This window comes from Miscanthus floridulus, chromosome 8 (assembly GCF_019320115.1).
Source record: "Miscanthus floridulus cultivar M001 chromosome 8, ASM1932011v1, whole genome shotgun sequence".
Classification (NCBI taxonomy): domain Eukaryota; kingdom Viridiplantae; phylum Streptophyta; class Magnoliopsida; order Poales; family Poaceae; genus Miscanthus; species Miscanthus floridulus.
This window is the reverse complement of record NC_089587.1, coordinates 39,342,396-39,366,103: the sequence shown is the minus strand read 5'-3', so window position 1 is coordinate 39,366,103 and position 23,708 is coordinate 39,342,396. Positions and strand designations below refer to the sequence as shown.

General features: G+C 45.8%; 1 protein-coding gene and 1 pseudogene across 1 annotated transcript; one reads left to right on the top strand and one right to left on the bottom strand.

The window, feature by feature from the left end:
- Positions 1 to 5,046: 5,046 nt before the first annotated feature.
- On the bottom strand, positions 5,047 to 6,265 carry LOC136468908 (uncharacterized; the record flags this gene model as incomplete). The annotated part of the gene is made up of 3 exons (XM_066467308.1): positions 5,047 to 5,232; positions 5,518 to 5,727; positions 5,921 to 6,265. Coding segments are annotated over 3 exons (678 nt in total), but the record flags the coding sequence as incomplete, so codon positions are not given.
- A 4,747-nt stretch (positions 6,266 to 11,012) lies between these two features.
- Positions 11,013 to 15,540, top strand: LOC136471703 (galactoside 2-alpha-L-fucosyltransferase-like; annotated as a pseudogene).
- Positions 15,541 to 23,708: the final 8,168 nt, after the last annotated feature.

The window sequence follows — 23,708 nt, the reverse complement described above, 5'->3', positions numbered from 1 at the left end:
AATCAAAGGCTAGATGAGTGGGAGGTGTAGGAGTATGCTCACAAGGTGTATCAATCAGTTAGAGAGCCAAGAGAGTGAGCAAATCCTGGCCAAGGCCTATTTATAGAGCCCCCATGGCTCAAGGAGTCGTTGGCCACGTCACTGGGCTCACTGCACAGGCATCGGATGCTCAAGTCCACCCATCAGACGCTGAAGCTAGAGTCCGATGCCATACACGCGCGACACATGTCACTAGCTGTTTAAATGTAGCCGTTGGTGCCCAACGACTCCCTGTGCGCGCCCGCGATCTCAGAGTCCAGTGTCACATCGGACGAGATGCTCACCAGCATCCGATGCGGTCTAGAGAGCAACCAGAGCCTCCCAAGACACATCGGACGACGCCCAGCGTCCGATGATCCCGCGTCAGTCTAGTCAACCAGTGAACAGTGTTACCGCCGCATCCTGTGCTCCCTCTGCCAGCGTTCGATGCTAGCATCCGCAGAATTATTTTGAGACAGAGCCAAATAGAGAGCGCTCAAAAACACATCGGACGCTAAACCCCAGCGTTCGATGCCTATCTTGTTAGCGTCCGATGCTCTCTGTTGTGCTAGGCTGAGCTAGGGTTAGCCACCGGACGCTAAACACTTAGCTTTCGATGCTTATGGCTTTAGAGTCCGATGCAGCCATAGCACCTCCAAATCTTCCAACACTTCAATCCTTGTGCAAATGTGTTAACTCTACCAAGTTCCAACACTTGTGCACGTGAGTTAGCATTTCACAAACATATTTTCCAAGGGTTGTTAGCACACACTAGGAGCTAATGCAAACGCATGGAGTCAATTCACCTAGTGGCACTAGATAACCGTATTAACCATGAGATCACCCCTCTTAATAGTGCGGCTATCTATCCTAAATCCAATCACACACTCTTGCGTCTTGATTGGCAAAACAAAATCCCTAGCAATACATTTGCCTTGATCTCCATACGGTTTTGTTTTTCTCTTTCCTCTTTGCCAAATTGGAGCACAAGATCACCATCTTTTGGCCACCTCCATCACTTTGAGTGCCATCTAGCTCCATCACTTGGAGTGAACCAACCTGTCTCATGTCACTTAGAGCAAAGGGTTAGTTCACTTAGGTTTCATCAATTATCCAAAATCAAATTAACTAGGGCTTTCACAATCTCGAATAAAAATTTCATCAACTATAAAGTTTTAGATCTCGTCGAGCTCTATAGTTTATATAAATTTTGTCTTCATCTGACTTGATCTAAAAAATTATGAATTTATTTGTGTTGCAACTATTTTTAAGGGCGGTTGACTTAGTCAACTTCTTTTAAAAACGATTTCTAGGGGCGGTTGATCATCTATTTTTCAGGAACGGTTCCCTTAGCCGACTGTCTTTGAAAATAGATCTATTTTTAGTGACAGTTTATTTAACAGAACCACCTCCAAAAATGCATTTCTAAGGGTGGTTTATAAGCTACAATGCTCCTAGAGCTAGTTACATAGGTTTGCTAAGTAAACCGGCCTTGCAAGAAATAGGAGGTGTCTTAAAAAAATCTTTTCTTGTACTAGTGACAGAAAGAACTTGATTCATAAGTAGCTTAGGAGATGCCATGGCAACAATGTCGATAGCTCAGGAGCTTTGTCCACGGCTGGGAGGCTGACGTATGGATCAATGCGGAGGATGTGCTTGGGGTGTGTCGGTGTGGTCGTGGGCCTATTGGGGTGGTAGTAGTGCGGCACAGTGCCATGTCCTCGATGAGGTCAGTGGCCCTCGTTGTCACTGGGCCATATTTGTTAATTTTTGAAATTGCTTATAGAAACGGGTATATGAGACCGTCTCTAGTAAGCAGGATTAACAGAGACCCTCTACTACATTTGGATGTGCCGCTCTTTGAAAAATGTTTGGAAAATGCGAGCTCACTTGCACGTATGGTGGACACTTGTTGGAGTTAGCGCATTTGAAAAAGGGGTCGAAAAGGATTTGTTTGGGACGACTCTACACCCACTGTATTGGTCTGGTGCTAGGGCAACAGGGTCACCGGATCATGCGCTACGTAGAGGAGTGCCAACTGTGCTGAGATTATGTAGGGTTAGCCACTGGATTGATCTGGTGGTTAGGCACTAACAAGCATCAGATAATGCGTTAGCCATTCCAGAAGCTAAGGGTGTTTTCTCAGAGTTCACCGGATTGATTCGGTGCTAGGCGCAAGATCAATCCGATGGTCAAAAATCCCTTCTGGAACCACCGTGTATTGCACTGGATTGATCCAGTGGTACACTAGAGAGGGTGACCATCGGACTATGCTTTATCAGAGAGTCGTTGGAGTTTCAAATGGCTAGTTTCTATGGGCTAGAACTTTCAAAGCCACCAGATTGATCCGGTGGTACTGACATGGGATCACGAACTATATGTTTAGGGGCTTTTACACGTAGCTTATAGTCCGGTGAAACTGCCTGATGGGCACCAGACCAATCCGGTGCCTACGCAGACATCACACTAGCAGCCCCCCAATGACTAGTTTTTGGAGGATGCTTATAAATAGGCATTGGCCGACTCTTTGAGAGATCTCTTGGTATTCTAAGCAATCCAACACACTTGTGAGCCTACAAGAACACCTTCCACTCATCTCTTGACTTGTGTTGATCCAAAGTGAGATTGGGAGAGATCTAGTGCATTTGCTTTGTTGATTTGCATCTAGTGTTACTTCAATTGGGCTGCAGATTTCTTGTTACTCTTGGTGGTTACCATCATCTAGACGGCTTGGAGTTGTTGTTGTTGAGGGGAGTGTTGGTGATTGTTCTCGTCCTCCAACCTATGATTTGTGAGATTTTTTATCCCACCTCACGGAGTGCAAAGATATACTCTAGTGGAATGCTCATGGCTAGTTGGAGTGGACCATTTGATTGATTCCTACAGCACCCAAGTCGTGGGACTTGCTTGTCACGCTAGTAGCGTGTGAATCATGATTTGGGGACTCGCCACAATAAAATAAGGACGTAGGTTGCCAGCAAGCAACTGAACCTCGGGGATAAATCTCGTGTCAATCACTTGCTACTAGAATTACGTAGGGATTGCTTGGGTGTTTGTAGAGCTAGAGCCAGTAGTGGCTATTAGGATCATTTGTTATACTAATAGCTTTGCTCTAGTGTTGTGATTTTTTGTAGAAATTTTTTATAGGCTATCCACCTCCTCTAGCCATCTAGATCCTATCACCGGGTCAAGGCCTAAACTGGCAATGACACTCGCCATATCACTGCCGGTTCATAAGATAACCCGATAGTGATATCATAAGTACCACTGTCGGGTGATGCTTTGTCCCGGCAATGTTGTGCCTATTATCACTGCAGGATAGCCGAAAATGGATTTACAAGGACGGTTCTCTTATTGCAACTGGCCCTGAAAATAAGATTTTCAGGTGCAGATATCTTAATGGAGCCATCCTTAAAAATGCTTTTTCAGGGACGGTTAAATGCCCGATGGTATAAGTGCCCTATCTTTACAATTGATGGTATAGTGATAGTTTTTTGAACCGGCCCTGAAGAACGATTTTAACCGCTAGTAAAAAATCAATCCTATACTAGTGATGTAGAGGATGTGCTCGGGGCACCGGTGTGGTGGAGGGCCTATTGGGGTTGGTGGCATAGTTCTAGGTCCTCGATGAGCTCGGTGGCCATCGTTGTTACCAGGCTATATCTGTTAATTTTTGAAATTGTTTATAGAGACGGACACATGAAACCGCCTCTAGTAATCAAGATTAACATAGACCCTCTGCTACATGAGGATGGGCCACCCATCTGTGCAAATTTTTTGCCTGTCTCTATAAATTTGCTGTGTATAGTAGTGAAGGTGACGGCCATAGTGCATTGCTTCCGGTTTTTATCTGGCGCAAAATACAAGTATACAACTCATATGCTAGTTAGACCAGAGACCGTTTGTGCTTTAGCCTAGGTTTTCTTATATTAGTCACTGCCGGTTTGTGACTTAGCACTGCCGCGCCGGTTTAACTCACAAAATGGCAGTGCCATGGTCAGACGTACGCTCGGTACCAAGAAGCTTCGTGCCCACGGAACCCCGATCCGGGAGACCCGCGTCACCAGTGGAATTGTCCGCCGTCAGGGACTCAGGGTGATCGATGTAAAGTCCCGCACGGCGCACGCACGATCGTGTCGTCGTCCTGTCCATACTTTTTTTATTGCCTCAATGATTACAAGCAGTATTGCCTCAACCTTCGATTACAACGGGCCGCTCGCCCACTGCAAAAGCGTACCGACCGAGCTAGTGCTCGTCCTCATCCTGTCCATACTTATCTCTTGAATATAGATCAACTTCACCTGCTTGGATGCCTCGTCTCTCGAGTCTCGACTCCGCCGGCCGGCAGCGGGCAGCAGCAGCGGATTCATTCGGCAAGCTGACAGCATGCAGATCATCAACAATGAGAGCCCACCACGGAATCCGGCAACCCGCACCACAGGAACGAAATTGTCCACCGGCCCGACGCACTACAGCAGCTAGTGGCTTCCTCCCGAGTGCCAGTTGCACTCAGGGAAGGCCCAGTTGTACTTGGGGAAGTCTTCACCGAGTGCAACACTCGGGAAAGACCCTCCGGTTAATCCTCATCTGGCAAAAGCGTCTTTCCCGAGTGCCGAAAATCATGCACTCGGGGAAGGCTTTGCCGAGTGCCGTGCTGGCACTCGGGAAAGATTTGACGCCGTTGGCCGACGGCCGACGTCGTTTTCTTTTTTTTTCTTCCCCGAGTGCAACACTCGGGGAAGATTTTTGATTTTTTTTAAAATAATCTTTGCCGAGTGCCGCAGCTCAGGCACTCGGCAAAAAAATTTATTTATTTTTTTAAAAACCCTCTTTGCCGAGTGCCGCAGCTCAGGCACTCGGGGAAGCCACCTCTAAAAATTCTTTTTTTTGTTTTTTCCTTTTCCATGTAAACAACAAAGCATATATATATCACAAACCACAAATCAACAACAATATATCACAAACCATATTTATATATCACAAACGACCAAATTTGTCCGAAATCCACAATATATTACAAACCACACGTTCAAAAGTACACACTATTCCAAGCTCACAAGTTCAATACATAAAAACGACTCCGCAGGCAGCTCACGGCGACTGTGAGGGTTGGGACGCCACAGGGTGCGATCCCGGCGAGTGTCCAGGTGGGGATGGCCCGACGTGCGATGCCGGCGACCCTCCGACATGGTTCGACGCCGCCCCCGATTGATGCTGCAAAAAAGAGAAGAGATTACACGTGAGTGACAAGATAAAAATGTAAGGAGTTTAAAGAAAAGTTGAAAATTTCGGCAGCGCCACCCCTGCACGGGGAGGTTTCCAAAACCTACAAGAAAAACATCGGCACGAAGGCCGACAACCACATTTCCGGCACGAAGGCCGACACATCAACAAATCCGGCACGAAGGCCGACACATCAACAAATCCAGCACGAAGGCCATCACTAGGTTTGACACTAAGCATGAGCAAAGAAAGTAAAACATCCGTACTCATACTCACCGGAGTAGACTCTCGACGATGTGGTGGTGGTGGTGGTGCAAGCAGCTGTGTTGGGATCTCCCAACCTTGTTGCTGCCCAAGTTGTTGCATGAACTTGAGCAAACCTTCTTGCTGGGCCTCTAAAGCTTGTATCCTCTGACGCTCGGCCTGCTCAGCCTCCCGCTCAGCCAGCTGGGCCTCCTGCTGGGCCTGAAGTTGCTGCACCTCGGCCTGCAACATTTGACCCTAATGTTTCAATAATGTAGAGCTAAGGAACGCAAAAGTCAAAGAACGATGAATTGGGCCTCCTGTTGGGCCCGAAGTTGCTGCACCTCGGCCTGCAACATTTGACCCCAATGTTTCAATAATGCAGAGCTAAGGAACGTAAAAGTCAAAGAACGACGAATGAAACTGGAATACTTACCTGGAGTGCCGCCACCGCTGTCGGCCGTTGGCTTATGGGCACGCTAGAGCTCGTGCTCGCTGCTCGTAGGCGGTTGAGAGGAGTAGAGCCCGTGTCGAGGATGTCGTCGCCAATATAGAACCGTCCATGCTTCTTGCCTTGCCCAATCCTCATCACTCGCTCAGGATCAAGGCGCTCCTCGGTCCTCGGATTGTAGTCCGGCCCGTGGACTAACCTTGACGCCTCCGTGTACGAACTGAGGCGGGTGTGGACGCTGGAGTTGGTGTACGCCTCTGGGCCCGCATCCGGGTTGTACTCGATGTTGGACTTTGCCGGGCCCATGTGGGCCAGAGCATACACCGTGAATCATCGATGTGAAAAGTCCAAATGAGAAATGGGAACCCTCAATTATTACTTCAAAGCTAGTAAGTCATGCTTCAACTTGAGATAATTTCATTTTATTTTAACTTCTCTTGATCAGTGATAGGATGCCGTACTGTACAGAGGCCGGGATCGAAATTATATCACTTGCAGGTGTCCTAAGTGCTCAAAAGATCAATTCTATTTTCTCTAGACACCTTCCTAAAATCATCCTTGACTTATATTTTCTGGTCTAAGCTAGCTTAAAAATTCTTCTCAGCCGAAAATTCCTTTTCCTTCAACAAGAATTTTCGAAAGCCTACTCCTTTGAAATTTCTTGCTTAGCCTCCTTAAATTTCCAGAGCACCCCTCTCTGTTGAAGACCGCAAATTAACTGGAATTTTATCCCTCCCAAGCAAGAAATTCAATAAGAATTTTCGAAAGCCTACTTCTTTGAAATTTCTTGCTGAGCCTACTTAAATTTCCAGAGAACCCCTCTCTGTTGAAGACCGCAAATTAACTGGAATTTTATCCCTCCCAAGCAGAAAATTCCAGTGCGGTGCGATGGCTACTGAATAACCTCCTTCTATTTTATTAATTTGAAACCCTTTTACCTTTTTCTTCGTTCGCCAAATCTTCTTCAGTTCTATCCAAGCTCGGTTTTGTCTGAATCTTTGTGGAAGAAGAAGCGGTTCGCCAGCCGCTACATCCAGGGATCCCACAAAATCATTAAACCTGGCGGCTGCTCGCTCTTTGATCAGTGATTCACCGGCCACTAGATCGATGAAGAATCTCTCAAAAATCCGCTTTTTGATCAGTGATTCACCAGCCACTACATTCTTGGATCCCACCTTATTCTCAAACCTGGTGGCTCGCTTGATTGGCAGTCCTTGGTTCGTTGTCTTATATTCATTTTGGCAATGCCCTTCTTCCCGGCCTGAATGCCTATTGCCTACTAGTTACTAATTACATTCGAGCAAACTAGCTGAATTGGAGTAGGCGCGGTGGGATTGATTGTAAATTTGGCCTGTAATATTTCTAGTTTTCCATGTAATAAAATTCTGTCCAGATTCTTCATACCAACACATTCCAATATGTTATTCAGTTTGAATACTAAACCGGTGATCTCTGATGGAACAGATCACTACTGTCTATTTTACACCAGCATGCCATAATTAACAGGAACTTAACAAAGTGAATCACAATGTAATTTCAATTCTAGTAAACTACGAACTCGCCCTCCTCTGTTTCTTCTAAAAATCGATTAGGAACATATATGCATACAACGTGCGAGAAAACAAAAAGAGGACAGGAAGGAAATAACAACAATATGCATAGCAGAGTACAGCTTCTTAGATTAAACAAGCAAAAAGGAGATTAGAAAACTGAACAGGTGAAAAGGTCTCACAAATGTGGACTGAAAATTTTAAAAAGAGCAAGATGCATAACTGGGCTGATAAGAAAAAAAAAAGCAGGCAAAAAGGTTCAGGTCGTCATCAATTCTCACTATACAACCCACAGTAAATCTGCAAATACTAAACAATAAGCTATATCTAAATAAGCTCATTTGGCGCAAGGAAACTATCAACTGTACTCATCAGGTACTTTATACGAAAAAAACGAATTGATAATCTTATTTATGCAATGACTATCATATGGGAACACTGGTAAAAAAAGAAGCTAAGTAGGATAACGGATCTGGATGACGAGCCATGAGACGGAGGACGAGGAGAAGAAGAGGGTGAGGTACCTCAAGATCCGGCTGCCGAGCCGAGCCGTCACCGCCAAGGAAGAGGCCACGCGCAGACCGAGGCGTCGAACAAAGGCACCTAGGGTTTTGTCGTTTCGTCGAGGCCACGAGCGCACGCGGACCGGCGGGAAGAAGTCATGGCGGCGGCCACCTGCAGGAGCCGCTGGCGCCCGTGCGCCGCCATCCCGCCCACGCCGTTCGCCGGTCGATGCGCCGCGGCATCGCGCGAGAGAGAGGGAGAGAGGGGAAGGTGAAAGCAGAGACGGAGGAGGGGGCCAGCATGCCACCACGTTGGGAGAGAGGGAGAGGGAGAGAGGGGGAGAGGAAGGGACGAAGGGGGCGGAGGTGCAGGTCGCGGGAGGAGCAGCGCGGCCTCGGAAGAGACAGAGAGAGGAGACGATGGGAGTGTTTTTTTGCGATTTAGGATGGGGAGGGGGAGAAGCTGCAAGATATTTGTGTGGATGGGAATTTCGGGCGACGTGGCTGAACCCTGTCCAGGCAAACAATTTCAGGTGACGTGGCCCATCTCCACTGCGAGGGTGAGTGGTGCGTGTATGTAGATGTATGCGTCTCTGTTGGGTTTCATAAATAAATATACGATAAATACTCCTTTCATTTCAAATTATAAGGCATTATGACTTTTCTAGATACATATAACTTTTATTTTGATCATCTTGTCATTTGACTAAATTTGAACCTTTCAAATTTTGAAATTTTAAAAAATGACAAGTTCGAACCAAAATTTGAGACCCAAAATGATTTCAACATAAAAAGTGATGAATATGTAAAAGTGACGAATACAAAAGTTGTTCAACTCATCAAGATCTACAACTTTTATTTTGGTCATCTTGTCATTTGACAAAATTTGAACCTTTCAAATTTAAAATTTTAAAAAATGACAAGTTCGAACCAAAATTTGAGACCCCAAAATGATTTCAACATAAAAAGTGATGAATACCAAAGTTGTTCAACTCATTAATATCTACAACTTTTATTTTAGTCATCTTGTCATTTGACAAAATTTGAACCTTTCAAATTTGAAGTTTTGAAAAACGACAAGTTCGAACCAAAATTTGAGACCCAAATTGATTTCAACATAAAAAGTGATGAATACCAAAGTTGTTCCACTCATAAATATATACAACTTTTATTTTGGTCATTTCTTCATTTGATAAATTCTTAGCACACATTGTTCACTAATCTTACATATGTCTCATATAGTTTATAAAACCTTATGAAAGATGTGTCACATTTGTGAATAATGTCATTACCACTTTGTCATATAAAGAAATGACCAATACAAAAGTTGTAGATCTTGATGAGTTATTCAACTTTGGTATTTATCACTTTTTCAGCTGAAATCATTTGGGGTACCAAAATCTTGTCTAAAGTTGCATTTTTTTTAAATTCAAAATTTAAATTGTTCAAACTTTTTATATGTATATATTGACAAAACCAACAAAATAAATTGATAGAGAATGATTTTAGAAAATTTTAGGAAAACAAATCATCAGATTTGGAGTTAGTATGAGGAAGAAAAACTAGTTACAAAGTTGACCCACAGATTAAAAAGAAAAATCACACTGTTCACTATGATCATGGAAGGATCATCTAGAACAGTGTGTTTTCTCTTTTTAATCTGTGGATAAACTTTGTAACTAGTTGTTCTCTCTCATACTAACTCCAAATGTGATGGTTTCTTTTTCCTAAAAATTTTAAAATCATGCTTCATCATTTAAGTTTGATCAAACTTGGATGTGACAATGTTTTACACATTTTAAAATTTAAAATTTGAAATTTGAAATTTGAAATTTGACAAGTTCAAACCAAATTTTAAAACCCTAAATGATTTCAGATGTAAAAGTGATGAATACAAAAGTTGTTCAACTCATCAAGATCTACCACTTTTATTTTGGTCATCTTGTCATTTGACTAAATTTGAACATTTCAAATTTTGAAATTATAAAAAATGACAAGCTCGAACCAAAATTTGAGACCCAAAATGATTTCAACATAAAAAGTGATGAATATGTAAAAGTGATGAATACAAAAGTTGTTCAACTCATCAAGATCTACAACTTTTATTTTGGTCATCTTATCATTTGACAAAATTTGAACCTTTCAAATTTGAAATTTTAAAAAATGACAAGTTCGAACCGAAATTTGAACACGAAATTTTAAAAAATGACAAGATGCTCGACATGCGATAACATGACGCCCCGACAAGTTTCGTGATTTTCGAACTTTGTTCGGATTTTATATGATTTAAATACACTTTTCCCGTAAGTACCTCGTCATGTTACGTCAACAAGATGCTCGATATTTCATGTGAGTTCCTGGATACGGCCTCAACATACACCAAATATCATGAATATCATTTTTTGAATCACCAAATTCCATTATTTCATGCACCTGCAGTTCAAATTTGAAGTATGCAAAAAAATTCAACGAAACGAAAAAATTAACGAAATATACCAAAAAAAAAGTCAAAATTGTCCCAAATTTGAACAAGGAGTTTTAAATAATGTGAGAAGGCCTCACAAAAAAATGGGACAAAAAAAAAACAAAAAAAAAATTCTTCCCCAAGTGTCTTCCCTGGCACTCGGCAAAGAGGCCCTTTGCCGAGTGCCATGACAGGGCATTCGGGGAAGCCAGCCTCTTTGCCGAGTGTCAGGGTGCGACACTCGGCAAAGCATTTTTTTTTTTAGTTTTAACGGTGTGGGCGGGCTAGGTCGTCAAGTAACATTTTTCTTTGCCGAGTGCCGCTGTGCCGTTCTTTACCGAGTGCTAGGCACTCTGCGGCACTCGGCAAAGCCTCTCTTCCCCGAGTGCTATTCTTCTCCGAGTGCAACACCCAGGAAAGATTGGCTTTGCCAAGTACCTGATTTTTGACACTCAAGGAAGCCTGCAACACTCGAGGAATTTTACCTCTCCCGTAGTGACGCCGGCCAAGTGATGTACTCGTCCAGACTTATCCTCCAGTGCTCATCAATAACGTACAAACCAGCCTCTTCTCCTCTCAAGTCTGGTCGTCGCCCCGGGCCGCGTACACGTACTAAAGTACGAGCGAGTCCAGCCGATGTTACTTTCCCCACGGCAGCTTCGCCGCCCCTTCGTTCTTGAACTGCAGTCCTCCTTCAGGGTACATGATGCGCATATGCTTTCTTAGCTTTATTTCAAGCCAGCTTTAGTTTCTAAACTGCTTATGGCTCGCTAGCTTTAGTAGCTATATACTCCGTATATATATATATATATACATAGACCAACTTATTAACAAAACAGACAGGGAAAGCAAGAGCATGGATGATGACGTGAAGGTCGGCAGTAGTAGCCCCACTGCCCGGCGGGGATACGCATCAGCCAAGAGGCAGCACTACGACTGGCCGCCGTCGACGATGTCCTTGGCGGCGGCTGCGGCACCCGACCTGCAGGTGGACGAGGCCGGAAGGAGGAGGTGGTGGCCACAGCCGCACAGTCGGTGCTCCTCCAACACTACGAGGACGAGGGCCCTGCTGGCCATCTGCGTCGGGGCGACCGTCATCGTCGTGCTATTCGCCGGCGGGAGCTCACCTGACGGGATGCTGCACTCCTTGCTCTTCCACCACTTACAAGGTGTGTATTATATATCATCTATATCTATCGTTTTATATTTTAATTTGGCTTCATGCATGCCAGCATATTTATATATATAACTAAATCCTATATCTTATGTAAAGTCTATTTTCAATAATCCCCCCTCCATATGTAAGAGCTGGTATCCCCAGCATAAACCTGTTACATTTTCAGCTTTCAATAGAAGCTGGGCTGCAAAGCCTTTGGTCTAAAAATTAATAATCCCCCCTCCAATATCTATTCCGTGCATATATGCATGCACGTTTTTATACAAAAAGATCACGCGTGGGCATGAGATAGACGACTGTGATTAATTACGTCTCTAATAACAGACCGGCTAGTAATAAGCTAAGCTTGTTGTGTGTAACGTTCGATCGATAGCAGATGTGTGCGTATTGTGTACGAGAGAGAACAAGAGAACCGATAAAACTGAACCACTAATATGGTTTTCATAGTATTAATTGGAGCATGTATATTTTCTGTGCGCGGTCATATACATGGCCCCGTTTGGTGCCCAGCTTCATTAGTGAAGCTGTTTTTTTTTAGAAAAAATAGCTTTATGAGCAATTTTATTGGTGAAGCTAAGCTGTTTTGGAATAAATTATTTGGCAAAACAGCTTCATCAATAACTTCATGCATGATTGAGAAGGGAAATAAGGAAGAGAGATGGGAAAAACTACTTTTTTCAGCTTCACCTCCCTCCAATCCTTTGTGAGAGCGTAAAAAAGGAACTTCACCCCATGAGCTGTTTTAAAGAAAGGTGTTTGGTAAAAAAAAACAGCTCATGAAGCTGTGCAAAGCAGGCCGTATATATAATCATGCCAATTTGAAACATGCTAGTGCAACGCCACCCGTGGACCATATTATTAGTGTATGAGGCCGGCCGGATTTGGCACCCGTCGATACACCACGCGCGTGGGATCTCGATTCTCGGCTGAGGAATATGCCACCTAGAACTTCAAGAGATCTGGCACTATATGGAGTATGAGAGAGGGAAGCCGACGGGGGTTTATGGAGAAAATTCAATGCACTTGACACTTACTGAATTTTGTATAAAATTTTAAGAGTAATTTGAGGCATGAACATAGTTGTACAATTTAACATAGAAAATAAACAATTACACATACAGTCGTACACATAGTCACATAGACAGTCGTGTAATATAAATAGCATCAAAAAATTTCCTCCATGCACGTAAGCCCAATTAGACGCATGTAGGTGGTCGTTTAGACACGTGTAGGTGAACACTGGCTCAAAGAAATCACAAGATTTGGACTTTAGGTGAAGAAAATAGGGATTTTGAGAACAAATCATGGGGAATATTAGGTATTGAGTTCTAATACATCATGGCCATAGGTCCTAAGAATCAACTCCAAAATACTCAGCTTATTAGATCTATACAGCTCAAAATATCACCAAGAAAAGGTTGCAGAAATTCACAAAAATAAAAAACAAATGATTCAAATGGGATAAGACAAGAAAGGTGAATTTCATACGAATTTCTTATAAAAAACAACTAAGGGTTCACATGTACATCAGATTAGCCTACCCCAACATCCTCCTACCTTTGTGAAGAACGAGACTAAGAGGTGTCTATCTCTTGCTTAGCATCCTTGCACCTGGCTAAGACTTGCCGCTTTGAGACCCTCCTAATTTATGATCCGAGTCCCAAACCCGAAAACCAATACATAAATCGGAAGTTTTGAGGCTAAGACCAACAAACCCTCCAAATTAAAGTTGTGCAGCCGATATATGTGTGCTCCCTATGTCAATATGTGTGTGCTCTCTATGTCCTCGGTGTTCACCAAGTGCTCATGGCACCTTGCCTTGACTTGGTCAAACCTTGACTTTGACCTTGGCCAACATCGTTTTCATCACCACTTGCATGTGCTCTTTCTAGTCGACACTAGGAGATAGAGTATCGCTATTTTAGCTCTAGGACGCTACGCTATTCCCATGTCTTCGGCTAGAGATTACGATCTGCATGCCGGTGTGGATTCCTTTTAGTTAGCAGCTTGTTTCTTGATGAGCTGACCATATTCAATAGATAAAGGTAATGTTTATATTGATAGTTTTTCATTATTAAGCATTAATCTAAAACATCACGTTTTTTTAGAGCGGATGAAGTATCACTTTACGTTATATTAAACATGCTTGAAAACTGAAATACAATAATCAGAAAATAGTTCATTTCCTCTGCATGCGCATAGTCTCCAAGTCGATCGAGTTAGCCTAGTGATTATTACTACGTTCTAATTTTTCTTTATGTGCGACGACGAATCAGGTTTTGAAGACAAACCACCATTTAACCTCACCGCCGACCATCTCCTCGACGGCCTTCTCACGGCTGAGTTCGGCTACCGGTCGTGCCGGAGCCGATATGAGTTCGCTGGTTACCATAAGAAATCGTCGCATCAGCCATCACCCTACCTCCTCGCCAAGCTGCGGAAGCAAGAAGCGCTCCAAAAGCGATGCGGCCCCGGCACGGTCGCGTACAAGAAGGCACTCCGGCGGCTTGAATCCAACGATGCCGAGGTCGGGGGCGATGACTGCCGGTACCTCGTGAACATCAGCTTCCGAGGCCTCGGCAACCGGATGCTCGCCGTCGCATCGGCCTTCCTCTACGCGGTGCTTACAGAGCGCGTCCTCCTCGTCAACGGAGGCAAGGATGATGTGCCCGATCTCTTCTGCGAACCCTTCCCGCGCGCGACGTGGCAGCTGCCGCGCGCCGGTTGGCGCTCCCCGCTCAGGAAGCTCGATGATTACGACGGGGAGTCCAAGGAGAGCCTGGGGAACATGCTGCGGACAGGCGCCGCCGGCGTGTCCACCGACGGGAACGTGTCGTGGCTGTCTCCGCCAGCAGCCGCCGCCGTATGTGTACCTCCACCTCGCTGGCGAGTACGGCTTCCACGACAAGCTCTTCTACTGCGGGGCGCACCAGCGGCTCCTCCGCGGAGTGCCGTGGCTGCTCATTGAGGGCGGACGGCTACTTCGTGCCGGGGCTGTTCCTCACGCCGCCGTTCGTCGGAGAGCTCGAGGCCATGTTCCCGGAGAAAGACTGCCGCGTTCTACCACCTGGGTCGGTACCTTTTCCACCCCAGCAACGCCGTCTGGCGCGCTGTCACGAGCTACTACAGCGCCAACCTCGCAGGCGCCGGCCGCCTCGTCGGCATTCAGATCAGGGTGTTCCATGAGAAGCAGCCGCCGCAGCAAATCCTGGACCAGCTCCTGTCCTGCGTCCGCGACGAGAAGCTGCTCCCAGAGACGACCACAAAAGACAACGGCACGTCATCGTCCTACGGTGTCCTTGTGACGTCGCTGAGCTCGTGGTACTACGAGAGGCTCAAGGGCGAGTACGACGGCAGACTCGCCGGCGGCGTGCATCAGCCGAGCCACGAGGGGCAGCAGCGGTGGCGCGACGAAGCGCACGACGTGAAGGCGCTGAGCGAGATGTACCTGCTCAGCCTTTGCGACGTGCTCGTCACCAGCGGCTTCTCCACGTTCGGGTACGTCGCGCAGGGGCTCGGCGGGCTGCAGCCGTGGGTCATGTCGAGGCCGTCCCCGTGGGAGGAGTGGACGGAGGGTCAGGCGACGCCAGAACCGCCGTGCCAGCGCGCGCTCTCCGTCGAGCCGTGCTTCCACTCGCCGTCGTCCTATGACTGCACGGTGAGGAGGGACGTGGATCTGGACAAGGTGACGCCCTACATCAGGCGCTGCAGTGGACGTCAGCTGGGGCATAAAGCTTGTGAATCAAAGCCGTGACAGTCAGTGGTAGCATTTGTCAAATAGGCGCCGTATGTAGGCACTTGAACCGGCCTACTCCTAGCTTGCTTTGTTCCTTGTTCTGAACGTTACTCCTTTTTCCATTTGATTAAACGTTACATGCATAGATAACTTCAACAAGGGTTCAACTCGAATGCCTACTTTACGAAGGTCGCTAAACTTCCTCCTCAACCAGGTGTGTAGGGAGTTCCATACTTCTTCCTAGGAAAGCTCCCCCCGCTCCACACCCCCCCCCCCCCCCCCCCAACCCAACTCACTCTCGCGCATTTTTTTTTTTTTTTCCTAGCTCTCTTTCCCCTCTCCCAGTGAAGCCCTGTCGGGTGCGGTTCCGGCATCCACCCCCTTCCCCGGCAAGGCCCGTTCAATACATAGCTGCTCTTCTCGCGGCAAGGCATCCGACCTCACTTCGGCTCCTCTCCACTTGTTGTCTCCGATGCTCCTCGTCCTCCTATCCTCCCTCCTCCTCGCGCCCCCATAGCTCGGTAGATTGGAACGATGGTAGATATGGTCTAATTATGAGTGGATCCTTATATGCCAGTGCCTATTAGAATGGATTTGAGGACCCTCGTTTTAGGGCTCCTATTAAAGTAAATGAAAAAAAAATCTGACCTTAATAAGTAAGGAGAGCCCTCATCAAAAGTAAGATCCCAATTTGAGGGCTCGTGTAGAGTTGGTCTTACATAGACAAACTAGACCGATGAATTAATAATTATTAAAGAAATACATAACTCATGTTCACAATTAGAACAGTCTCAAAGTAGAAACTACAATATACGTCTTGTTCGTTTGGGCTTGTTTGGCTGATAAGCCATGGCTGAAAGTACTGTTGACTGATTTAGTGTGAGAGAAAAATACTATTCATTAGCTGAAAAAGTACGGCTTATAAGCCAAACAAGCCCAAGCGAACAGGGTGTATAGTTTTCATACTTAGTCATATAGAGACTACAAAGTAAGATCCTAATGTGAGGGCTCGTGTAGAGTTGCTCTTACATGGACAGACTAGACCGATGAATTAATAATTATTAAAGAAATATATAACTCATGTTCACGATTAGAACAGTCTCAAACTAGAAACTACGATATAGTTTTCATACATGTAAGTCATATAGTGTAACATCCTCAGTGTTACACCGTTAATCATCTACTAAAATATGTCATGAGCATCATATTTGTGTGTTAATGCATGTGGTGAAATGAGTAGTGAAGTGTCGTAACGTAGAAGGATCAATAGAATGTTAATCAAAAAGTTATTCCATGATTCGCGTAAATATCAAGTAGGGTTGTAAATCAATTTTTATTGAACAAAAATAATATAGAACATACACTACCGGACAGAGCATCTTTGCCGAGGGCCTGTCCCTTTGCCGAGGGCAAATAATCGGGCACTCGGCAAAGAGTCTTTGCCGAGGGTCTGACCCTCGGCAAAGAACAGCCCTCGGCAAAGACTCTTTGCCGAGGGCCAGACCCTCGGCAAAGACAAGCACACGGCAACAATAATTATTTGCCGAGGGCTAAACCCTCGGCAAAGGGCCGGCCCTCGGCAACACCGCCTAACACGATGTCCGTCTTCTACCGTCAATCTTTGCCGAGGGCATCACCGTTAGGCCCTCGGCAAAGACTTTTTAACCGTTTTTGCAATTTTTTTTTTAAAAATCCTTTCCCGAGCGCCCTATGACCTGGCGCTCGGCAAAGACAGTCTTTGCCGAGTGTCAAGGTTGGCACTCGGCAAATTAAAAAAAAATTTGTTTTTTTTTCTCCCCATTTTTTCCTGGGCCTTGCTACATTAATTGAAACTCCATTTCAAAATTTGGGACAATTTTGAGTATTTTTACTATATTTCCTTAATTATTTTTGTTTCGTTGAATTTTTTCGACTATTTCAAATTTGAACCGCATGTACATGAAATAATGGAATTTGGTCATTCAAAAAATGGTATTCATGATGTTTGGCCTATGTTGAGGCCGTATCCAGGAACTCGCATGAAATTACGAGCATCTTGTTGTCGTAACATGGCGATGTACTTGCGGTAAAAGTGTATTTAAATTATATAAAATCCAAACGAAGTCCGAAAATCATGAAACTTGTCGAGGCGTCTTGTTATCGCATGTGGAGGCCATGGTAAAAATTGAGAAAGTTTGAAGCAAGTTGTGACGCCGGCCAGCAGAGGGAGAAGGAGAGGAGCAAGAGGAAGAAAGACAAGGGGGAGGAGGAAGAAAGAGAAGGGATAGGAGGAAGAGGAAGAAAGAGAAAGGGGAGGAGGAAGAAGAGGAAGGTGTCGACCCGGCCGCCCGTCGATCCTCGCTTCGTTCCGACCGCCCGTTGATCCTCGCGCTGCTGCGGTCATCCCCACCGTCGTCGTCGGCCCTCGCTCTTGTCGTTCTTGCCGCCAAGGTAAGCCCTACCCTTGTAGGGTTAGTAGTAGTAGTTAGTAGTTAGTAGTAGTTAGTTGTAGTGTTAGTAGTAGTAGTTAGTAGTGTTAGTTGTAGGGTTAGTAGTAGTAGTAGTTAGTAAATAGTAGTAGTTAGTAAGTAGTAGTGGTTAGTAGTATTAGTTAGTAGTGTTAGTTGTAGGGTAAGTAGTAGTAGTAGTTAGTAAATAGTAGTAGTTAGTAAGTAGTAGTGGTTAGTAGTAGTAGTTGTTAATAGTTAAGTAGTTCTTAGTATTAGTACTGTTAGTAGTTAAGTAGTTGTTAGTAGTAGTTTTAGTAGTAGTTGTAGGGTTAGTAGTAATTGTTGTTGTACTACTTCAATACTTTCATCTGAATGGAAAGAGAACTAAAATACATGGCTCCTCTTGATATATTGGTGGTTGTTGGCCTTCGTGCCCATGTTTGGTATATATGTGGTTGTTGGCCTTTGTGCCATGTTTTTTGTAGGTTTTGGGAACCTCCCCGTGTAGGGGAGGTGCTGCCGAAATTTTGAGTCGACACTAACTATTTTTGCCCTTTTTTGTAGGAGGACCTGTGGGAGGGACTCGGTGACCCCGATCGTCTTTGTCGGTGCTGCGGGTCTTCCTGCACCGCGTCGACTCGCCACTGCACCGACTCTCCACCGACCCGCTACCCTGACCTCACCGGCACCCTAGGTATAACCCCTCTATCCGTATGTGGTCTTTGGTCGCGTAACCTAGTTAGGTGTCTCCCGTCCGAAAGAGATACGGTTGGAGGTATACAGATCTTTGTATATCTGCGACCGTATCTGTTTTGGATTGTCCACGTTTTTTGGACAGCCCGCATATGTGTAGATAAGTTAGTTTCCATGGTCCGCTCCGGTCCGAGATGGTGTTTTGGCATCACCCCTGTTGTTCTCCGGATACACACTCTCCCTTGCAGGACGTGCATCAGGAGAACAGCGGGGAGGTACTGCCAAAATTCTGTCTCGGATAGGGAGCGGAGCATGGAAACTAACCTCATCTACGCATCCGCGGGTGGGATTAGAACCTATCCTCACCTATTAGAGAGTAGGAGCACCGCGTAGATGCAATTGATGGTTACATTACTATGTTCTGTATATGTGGAAGGATGGAAGACCGTTAGTGGATGTACACTGGCCGGAGAAGCAGGAGTGACTTTGACATTGAGTGGGTGAATGGGATAGATGCTTTCTTGGAACATGCATGGAGCTCGGGTGTAGCTAAAGGACATTCTAAACTTTGGTGTCCCTGTAGCAAATGTGACAACAACAGAAGGGTAGACAAGGTGACCATGGGTAAACATCTTGTGTACAATGGTTATACGGCTGGCTACCATCGGTGGATCTACCATGGTGAAGCAGATCGTATAAGAGCGGAGGTGGTGAGACCACGCCTCGAGGCTTTTGATGATGATGCCGAAGTAGCAGACATGCTAGATGACACTCACCAAGCTCACTTCGTGGAAGGACATGAGAAGGAGGAGATGGAGGAAGCCGCTAAGGCCTTCTACGAAATGTTGGACTCGGCACAGAAACCCCTTCATGAGAGTACAACGGTTTCTCAGCTGGATGCCATTGAACGTGTTATGGGGTTGAAGGCCGAGTTAAATCTGAGTCGCGAAGGCTTTGATAAGATGTTGGCCGTGTTTGGCAGCATGCTACCAGAGAAGCACATTCTGCCGAAGAACTTGCACGAGTCACAGAAACTACTTCGTATGCTTAAGATGCCATATGACAAGATACATGTTTGTCCAAAGGGGTGCGTCTTATTTATAAAAGATCACAAGGATGCAAAGTACTGTCCAAAGTGTAAATCCTCAAGGTACCTAGAGGTAGACTCTGGAGATGGCCAGAAGAGACAGCTTACGATCCCCGCGAAAGTCCTACGGCACCTTCCGTTTGTGCCGAGGATCCAACGGCTTTTCATGACCGAGGAATCCGTGAAACAGATGACATGGCATAAAGAAGGTGTACGGTACAAGCCATGGACGATGGTGCATCCGTCCGATGCCGAAGCATGGATGTACTTTAATGACAAACATCCTGACAAAGTTGCTGAGGTTCGTAATGTATGTGTCGCGCTGGCAACAGATGAGTTCAATCCTTATGGATAGTTGTCTGCCCCATACACATGTTGGTCCGTGTTTGTTATCCCCCTGAATCTCCCCCCCCCCCGGCATCTCCTTTCAACGGCATAACGTCTTCTTGTCGTTGATAATTCCTAGACACCCGGGGAGTAATATGGGTGTGTACATGGAGCCTATGATTGATGAATTGATCGATGCTTGGGAGAAGGGGGTATGGACATACGACTGAGCTACAAAATCATCCTTCAAGATGCATGTTTGATACCACTACTCCCTGCATGACTTCCTGGCGTATGGGATATTCGCCACCTGGTGTGTCCACGGGAAATTCCCATGCCCAATATGCAAGGAAGCTGTGAGGTTCATTTGGTTGAAGAAGGGTGGCAAGTATTCGTCGTTCGACAGGCATCGTCAATTCCTCCCTTCTAACTATCCATTCAGACAAGACATCAAGAACTTTATGAAAGGTGTTGCAGTGATAGACCCTAAACCGCGCATGAAGAGTGGTGCTGAGGTGCGTGCTCAGATAGATGCTCTCATGCCCAATGAAGGAGGTGGTTTTGTGGGATATGGTGAGGAACATATGTGGACTCATAAGTCTGGCTTGACGAGGCTCCCCTATTTCGATGACCTTCTTCTGCCACATAACATTGATGTAATGCACACCGAAAAAAATATCGCCGAGGCACTTTGGGGAACTCTCATGAACACTGACAAGTCTAAGGACAACATTAAGGCTAGAGTGGACCTAGCGATGTTGTGTGATAGACCGAAGCAAGAGATGCGGCCTCCCAGTGGCCGAAACAAACAATGGAAAAGACCTAAGATCGATTTCGTCTTGGAACCCGATCAAAGGAGGGAAGTACTAAAATGGATCAAGACGTTAATGTTCCTAGATGGATATGCAGCGAATCTGAGCAGGGGAGTGAACTTAGGCACTTTACGAGTGAACGGGATGAAGACTCATGACTACCACATATGGATTGAGCGGCTTCTTTCAGCGATGGTCCGAGGCTATGTCCCTGACCATGTCTGGTAAGTGCTGGCAGAGTTGAGCTTTTTCTTCCGTCAGCTTTGTGCCAAGGAGATATCTCGGACCGTCGCTCAGGACTTGGAAAAAGCGGCACCTGTGCTGCTCTGTAAGCTGGAGAAGATCTTTCCACCCGGCTTCTTCTTGCCCATGCAGCATCTGATTGTGCACCTCCCGTCCGAGGCACGTTTGGGGGGGGCATGCAAGCTCGGTGGTGCTATCCAATCGAGAGATGTCTAAAGACTCTTCGCAAGAAATGTACAAATAAAGCCAGAATTGAGGCTTCCATTGCAGAGGCAAGTCTAAGGGAGGAGGTGGCAAACTTCACAACACTATACTACAAGCCAAAACTTCCTAGCAATCATAATCCACTCCCTCGTTACAATGTTGGCAAAAATGAATGGACCCACAGCCTGTTCCAAGGCCAACTCGGCAGTGCAAGTGGATCGACCAATAAGATATTGGGAAATGAAGAGTGGCGAAGTGTCATGCTATATGTGTTGACCAACCTTCCCGAGGTGCAGCCGTTCGTCGAGTAAGTTCTCAACGAACTTGTTTCAATACGCCCTGAATATTCTTCATGCAACCCCACTGATTCTCGTTCGGACAGGGAATTTGTTCATGAGTCCTGGCATCAATCAAGGGATCCTACCTCGCAGGAACATGACACCCTTCTTTCTCGGGGTGCGGGTGTGGGGAGGCCTGATTTCATTTAATGTCCAATTTAGCTCCCACGTTCCATATTCCAAGTTTCTCGTTCGTTCGATTAATATAACGACATATCATGCTTGAGCTTGCAGGCCCAGACTGACTCGTCCATGAGTGAGGAGTTGAGATAGTTTGCAGGCGGCTATGACGTTAGGGTGCAGTCATTTACCGGTTATGACGTGAACGGATATCGCTTCCACACAACAAGATATGAGCAGACTCGGCCCAAACGGAAAACCACAAATAGCGGAGTTTGCACGCCTGGCACTGATGGCCTCGACTATCATGGTAGAGTTGAGGAAATATATAAACTCTCATTTCATGGTCACAAACATAAACCTGTCATGTTCAAATGCCACTGGTTTAATCCTCGAGAAACGAGACGGACCCCTCATCTTGGGCTAGTCGAGATTCGAGAAGATTTCGTCTATCCAGGAAAAGATGTCTACATTATGGCTCAATAGGCCGTGCAGGTGTATTATATGCGATATGCCAACCAAGACAAAGCGGATCTTAAGGGTTGGGCTATTGTGCAGCAGGTGTCTCCACACGGTAAACTACCTGCCCCAAACGATGACGATTACAACTTCAACGCAAACACATATGATGGACAGTTCTTTCAAGAAGATGGGCTACCAGGCACATTTGAGATAGTCTTACCCGAAGCGATCAAAATGGAAGTAGACAATGAAACGGAGGATGACAAGGTTAATGGAGATGTGGTGCAAAATGCCAAGGACATAGAAATGCTTGACCGATTAAGGCTAGGCAATGACAACGAAGACAACATAGAACCTTCAGATAGTGTTGCCCATTTGGACAATTTTGACAGTGATGACGACACCTATGATCCTAATCATGAAGATTATTCCTAATACATGTAATACTACGTTTGTTTTAGTTTGTGTTTTCTTTATTTATTTTGAATCTATTTCTAATATATATACTAATAAGTCTTGTTCATTCTTTGTGATTGCAGGTGATAGCGAGCAGCCGTCCACGACGTGAGACGGCCTCCCTTTACGAGAGACCATGCCCTCCCGTTTCAGACGAGGGGTCGGGGTTAGGGGTAGTGTCCACAGGAGGTCAGAGGAGGAGGACCAGGGTCAGCAGGAGGCAGCGGACTCCTTCCCCGCCACCTTCAGACGAGGTGATGGAGGAGGAGCACGTGACAGCCACGCCCAAGGATGAGGTCAAGGATGAGGACGTCCGATAGACCCAGGACGAGGCAGCCGAGGGCGAGGCCGCCGAGGGCGACAGTTTCGCTACCCTGACTGTCTACCAGCAAGGTCCCGCGAGCCTCCCTTAGCCTCCGCTTCCTCACAACCGGGCACTGATTCGCCCTATGGTGAAGAGGTAAGTAACTATAGATGTTATCACAACTACTTCATATGGTAATGTTGGAAATCAAAAGAGGAACTGATAAATTTTCTTAATCACTTGTGCAGGGCCTGGTTGGTTTTGTCGGGTACTTCTGCACCCTCCCCCGCGAGCATCCTTGGTGTTTTGTGCAGGAAATGGTACCCCGGCCTTGTGAACGTGTCCGAGGACGTGCGAGAGTCGGCCTACATGTGGGACAGGTACCAGTTGGCCCCTGATGACATGTACCGCAACAAGCAGGAGCGGGTACTGGCGGAGTTTTGGGTAAGTCTCTCTCGCACAACATTTTCATTGGGCAAGTCTTTTATTGAAATAATGAATGGATACATCGGTTTTGTATGTAGATGTATTTCAAGCCAGAAGAAGGACTTGAGGCCCGAGCAGATTAGGCGGCTGCCGCCGCCTATAGGAAGTACGTCACCGACATGCACCACAAGGCACGCGTGTAGGCCCAGAGACTACTATGCCATGGTGTTGAAGCAGTCCATCAGCAAGCCTGATGCAAGACAGGTGGAGCTGTCCCGGGCCTAGTACCTTGAGGTAGACGAAAAACATTAATAATGATTCGTTTTGAGATTAAGTCGGTTTAATTTTATCTTTTTCTATGTCAAATAATCGATGACTTGTAGGTGGTTCCCTGGTGGTGTCGATCCCACTCCTTGTGCTGGGAGATGATCGTGGACAGGTG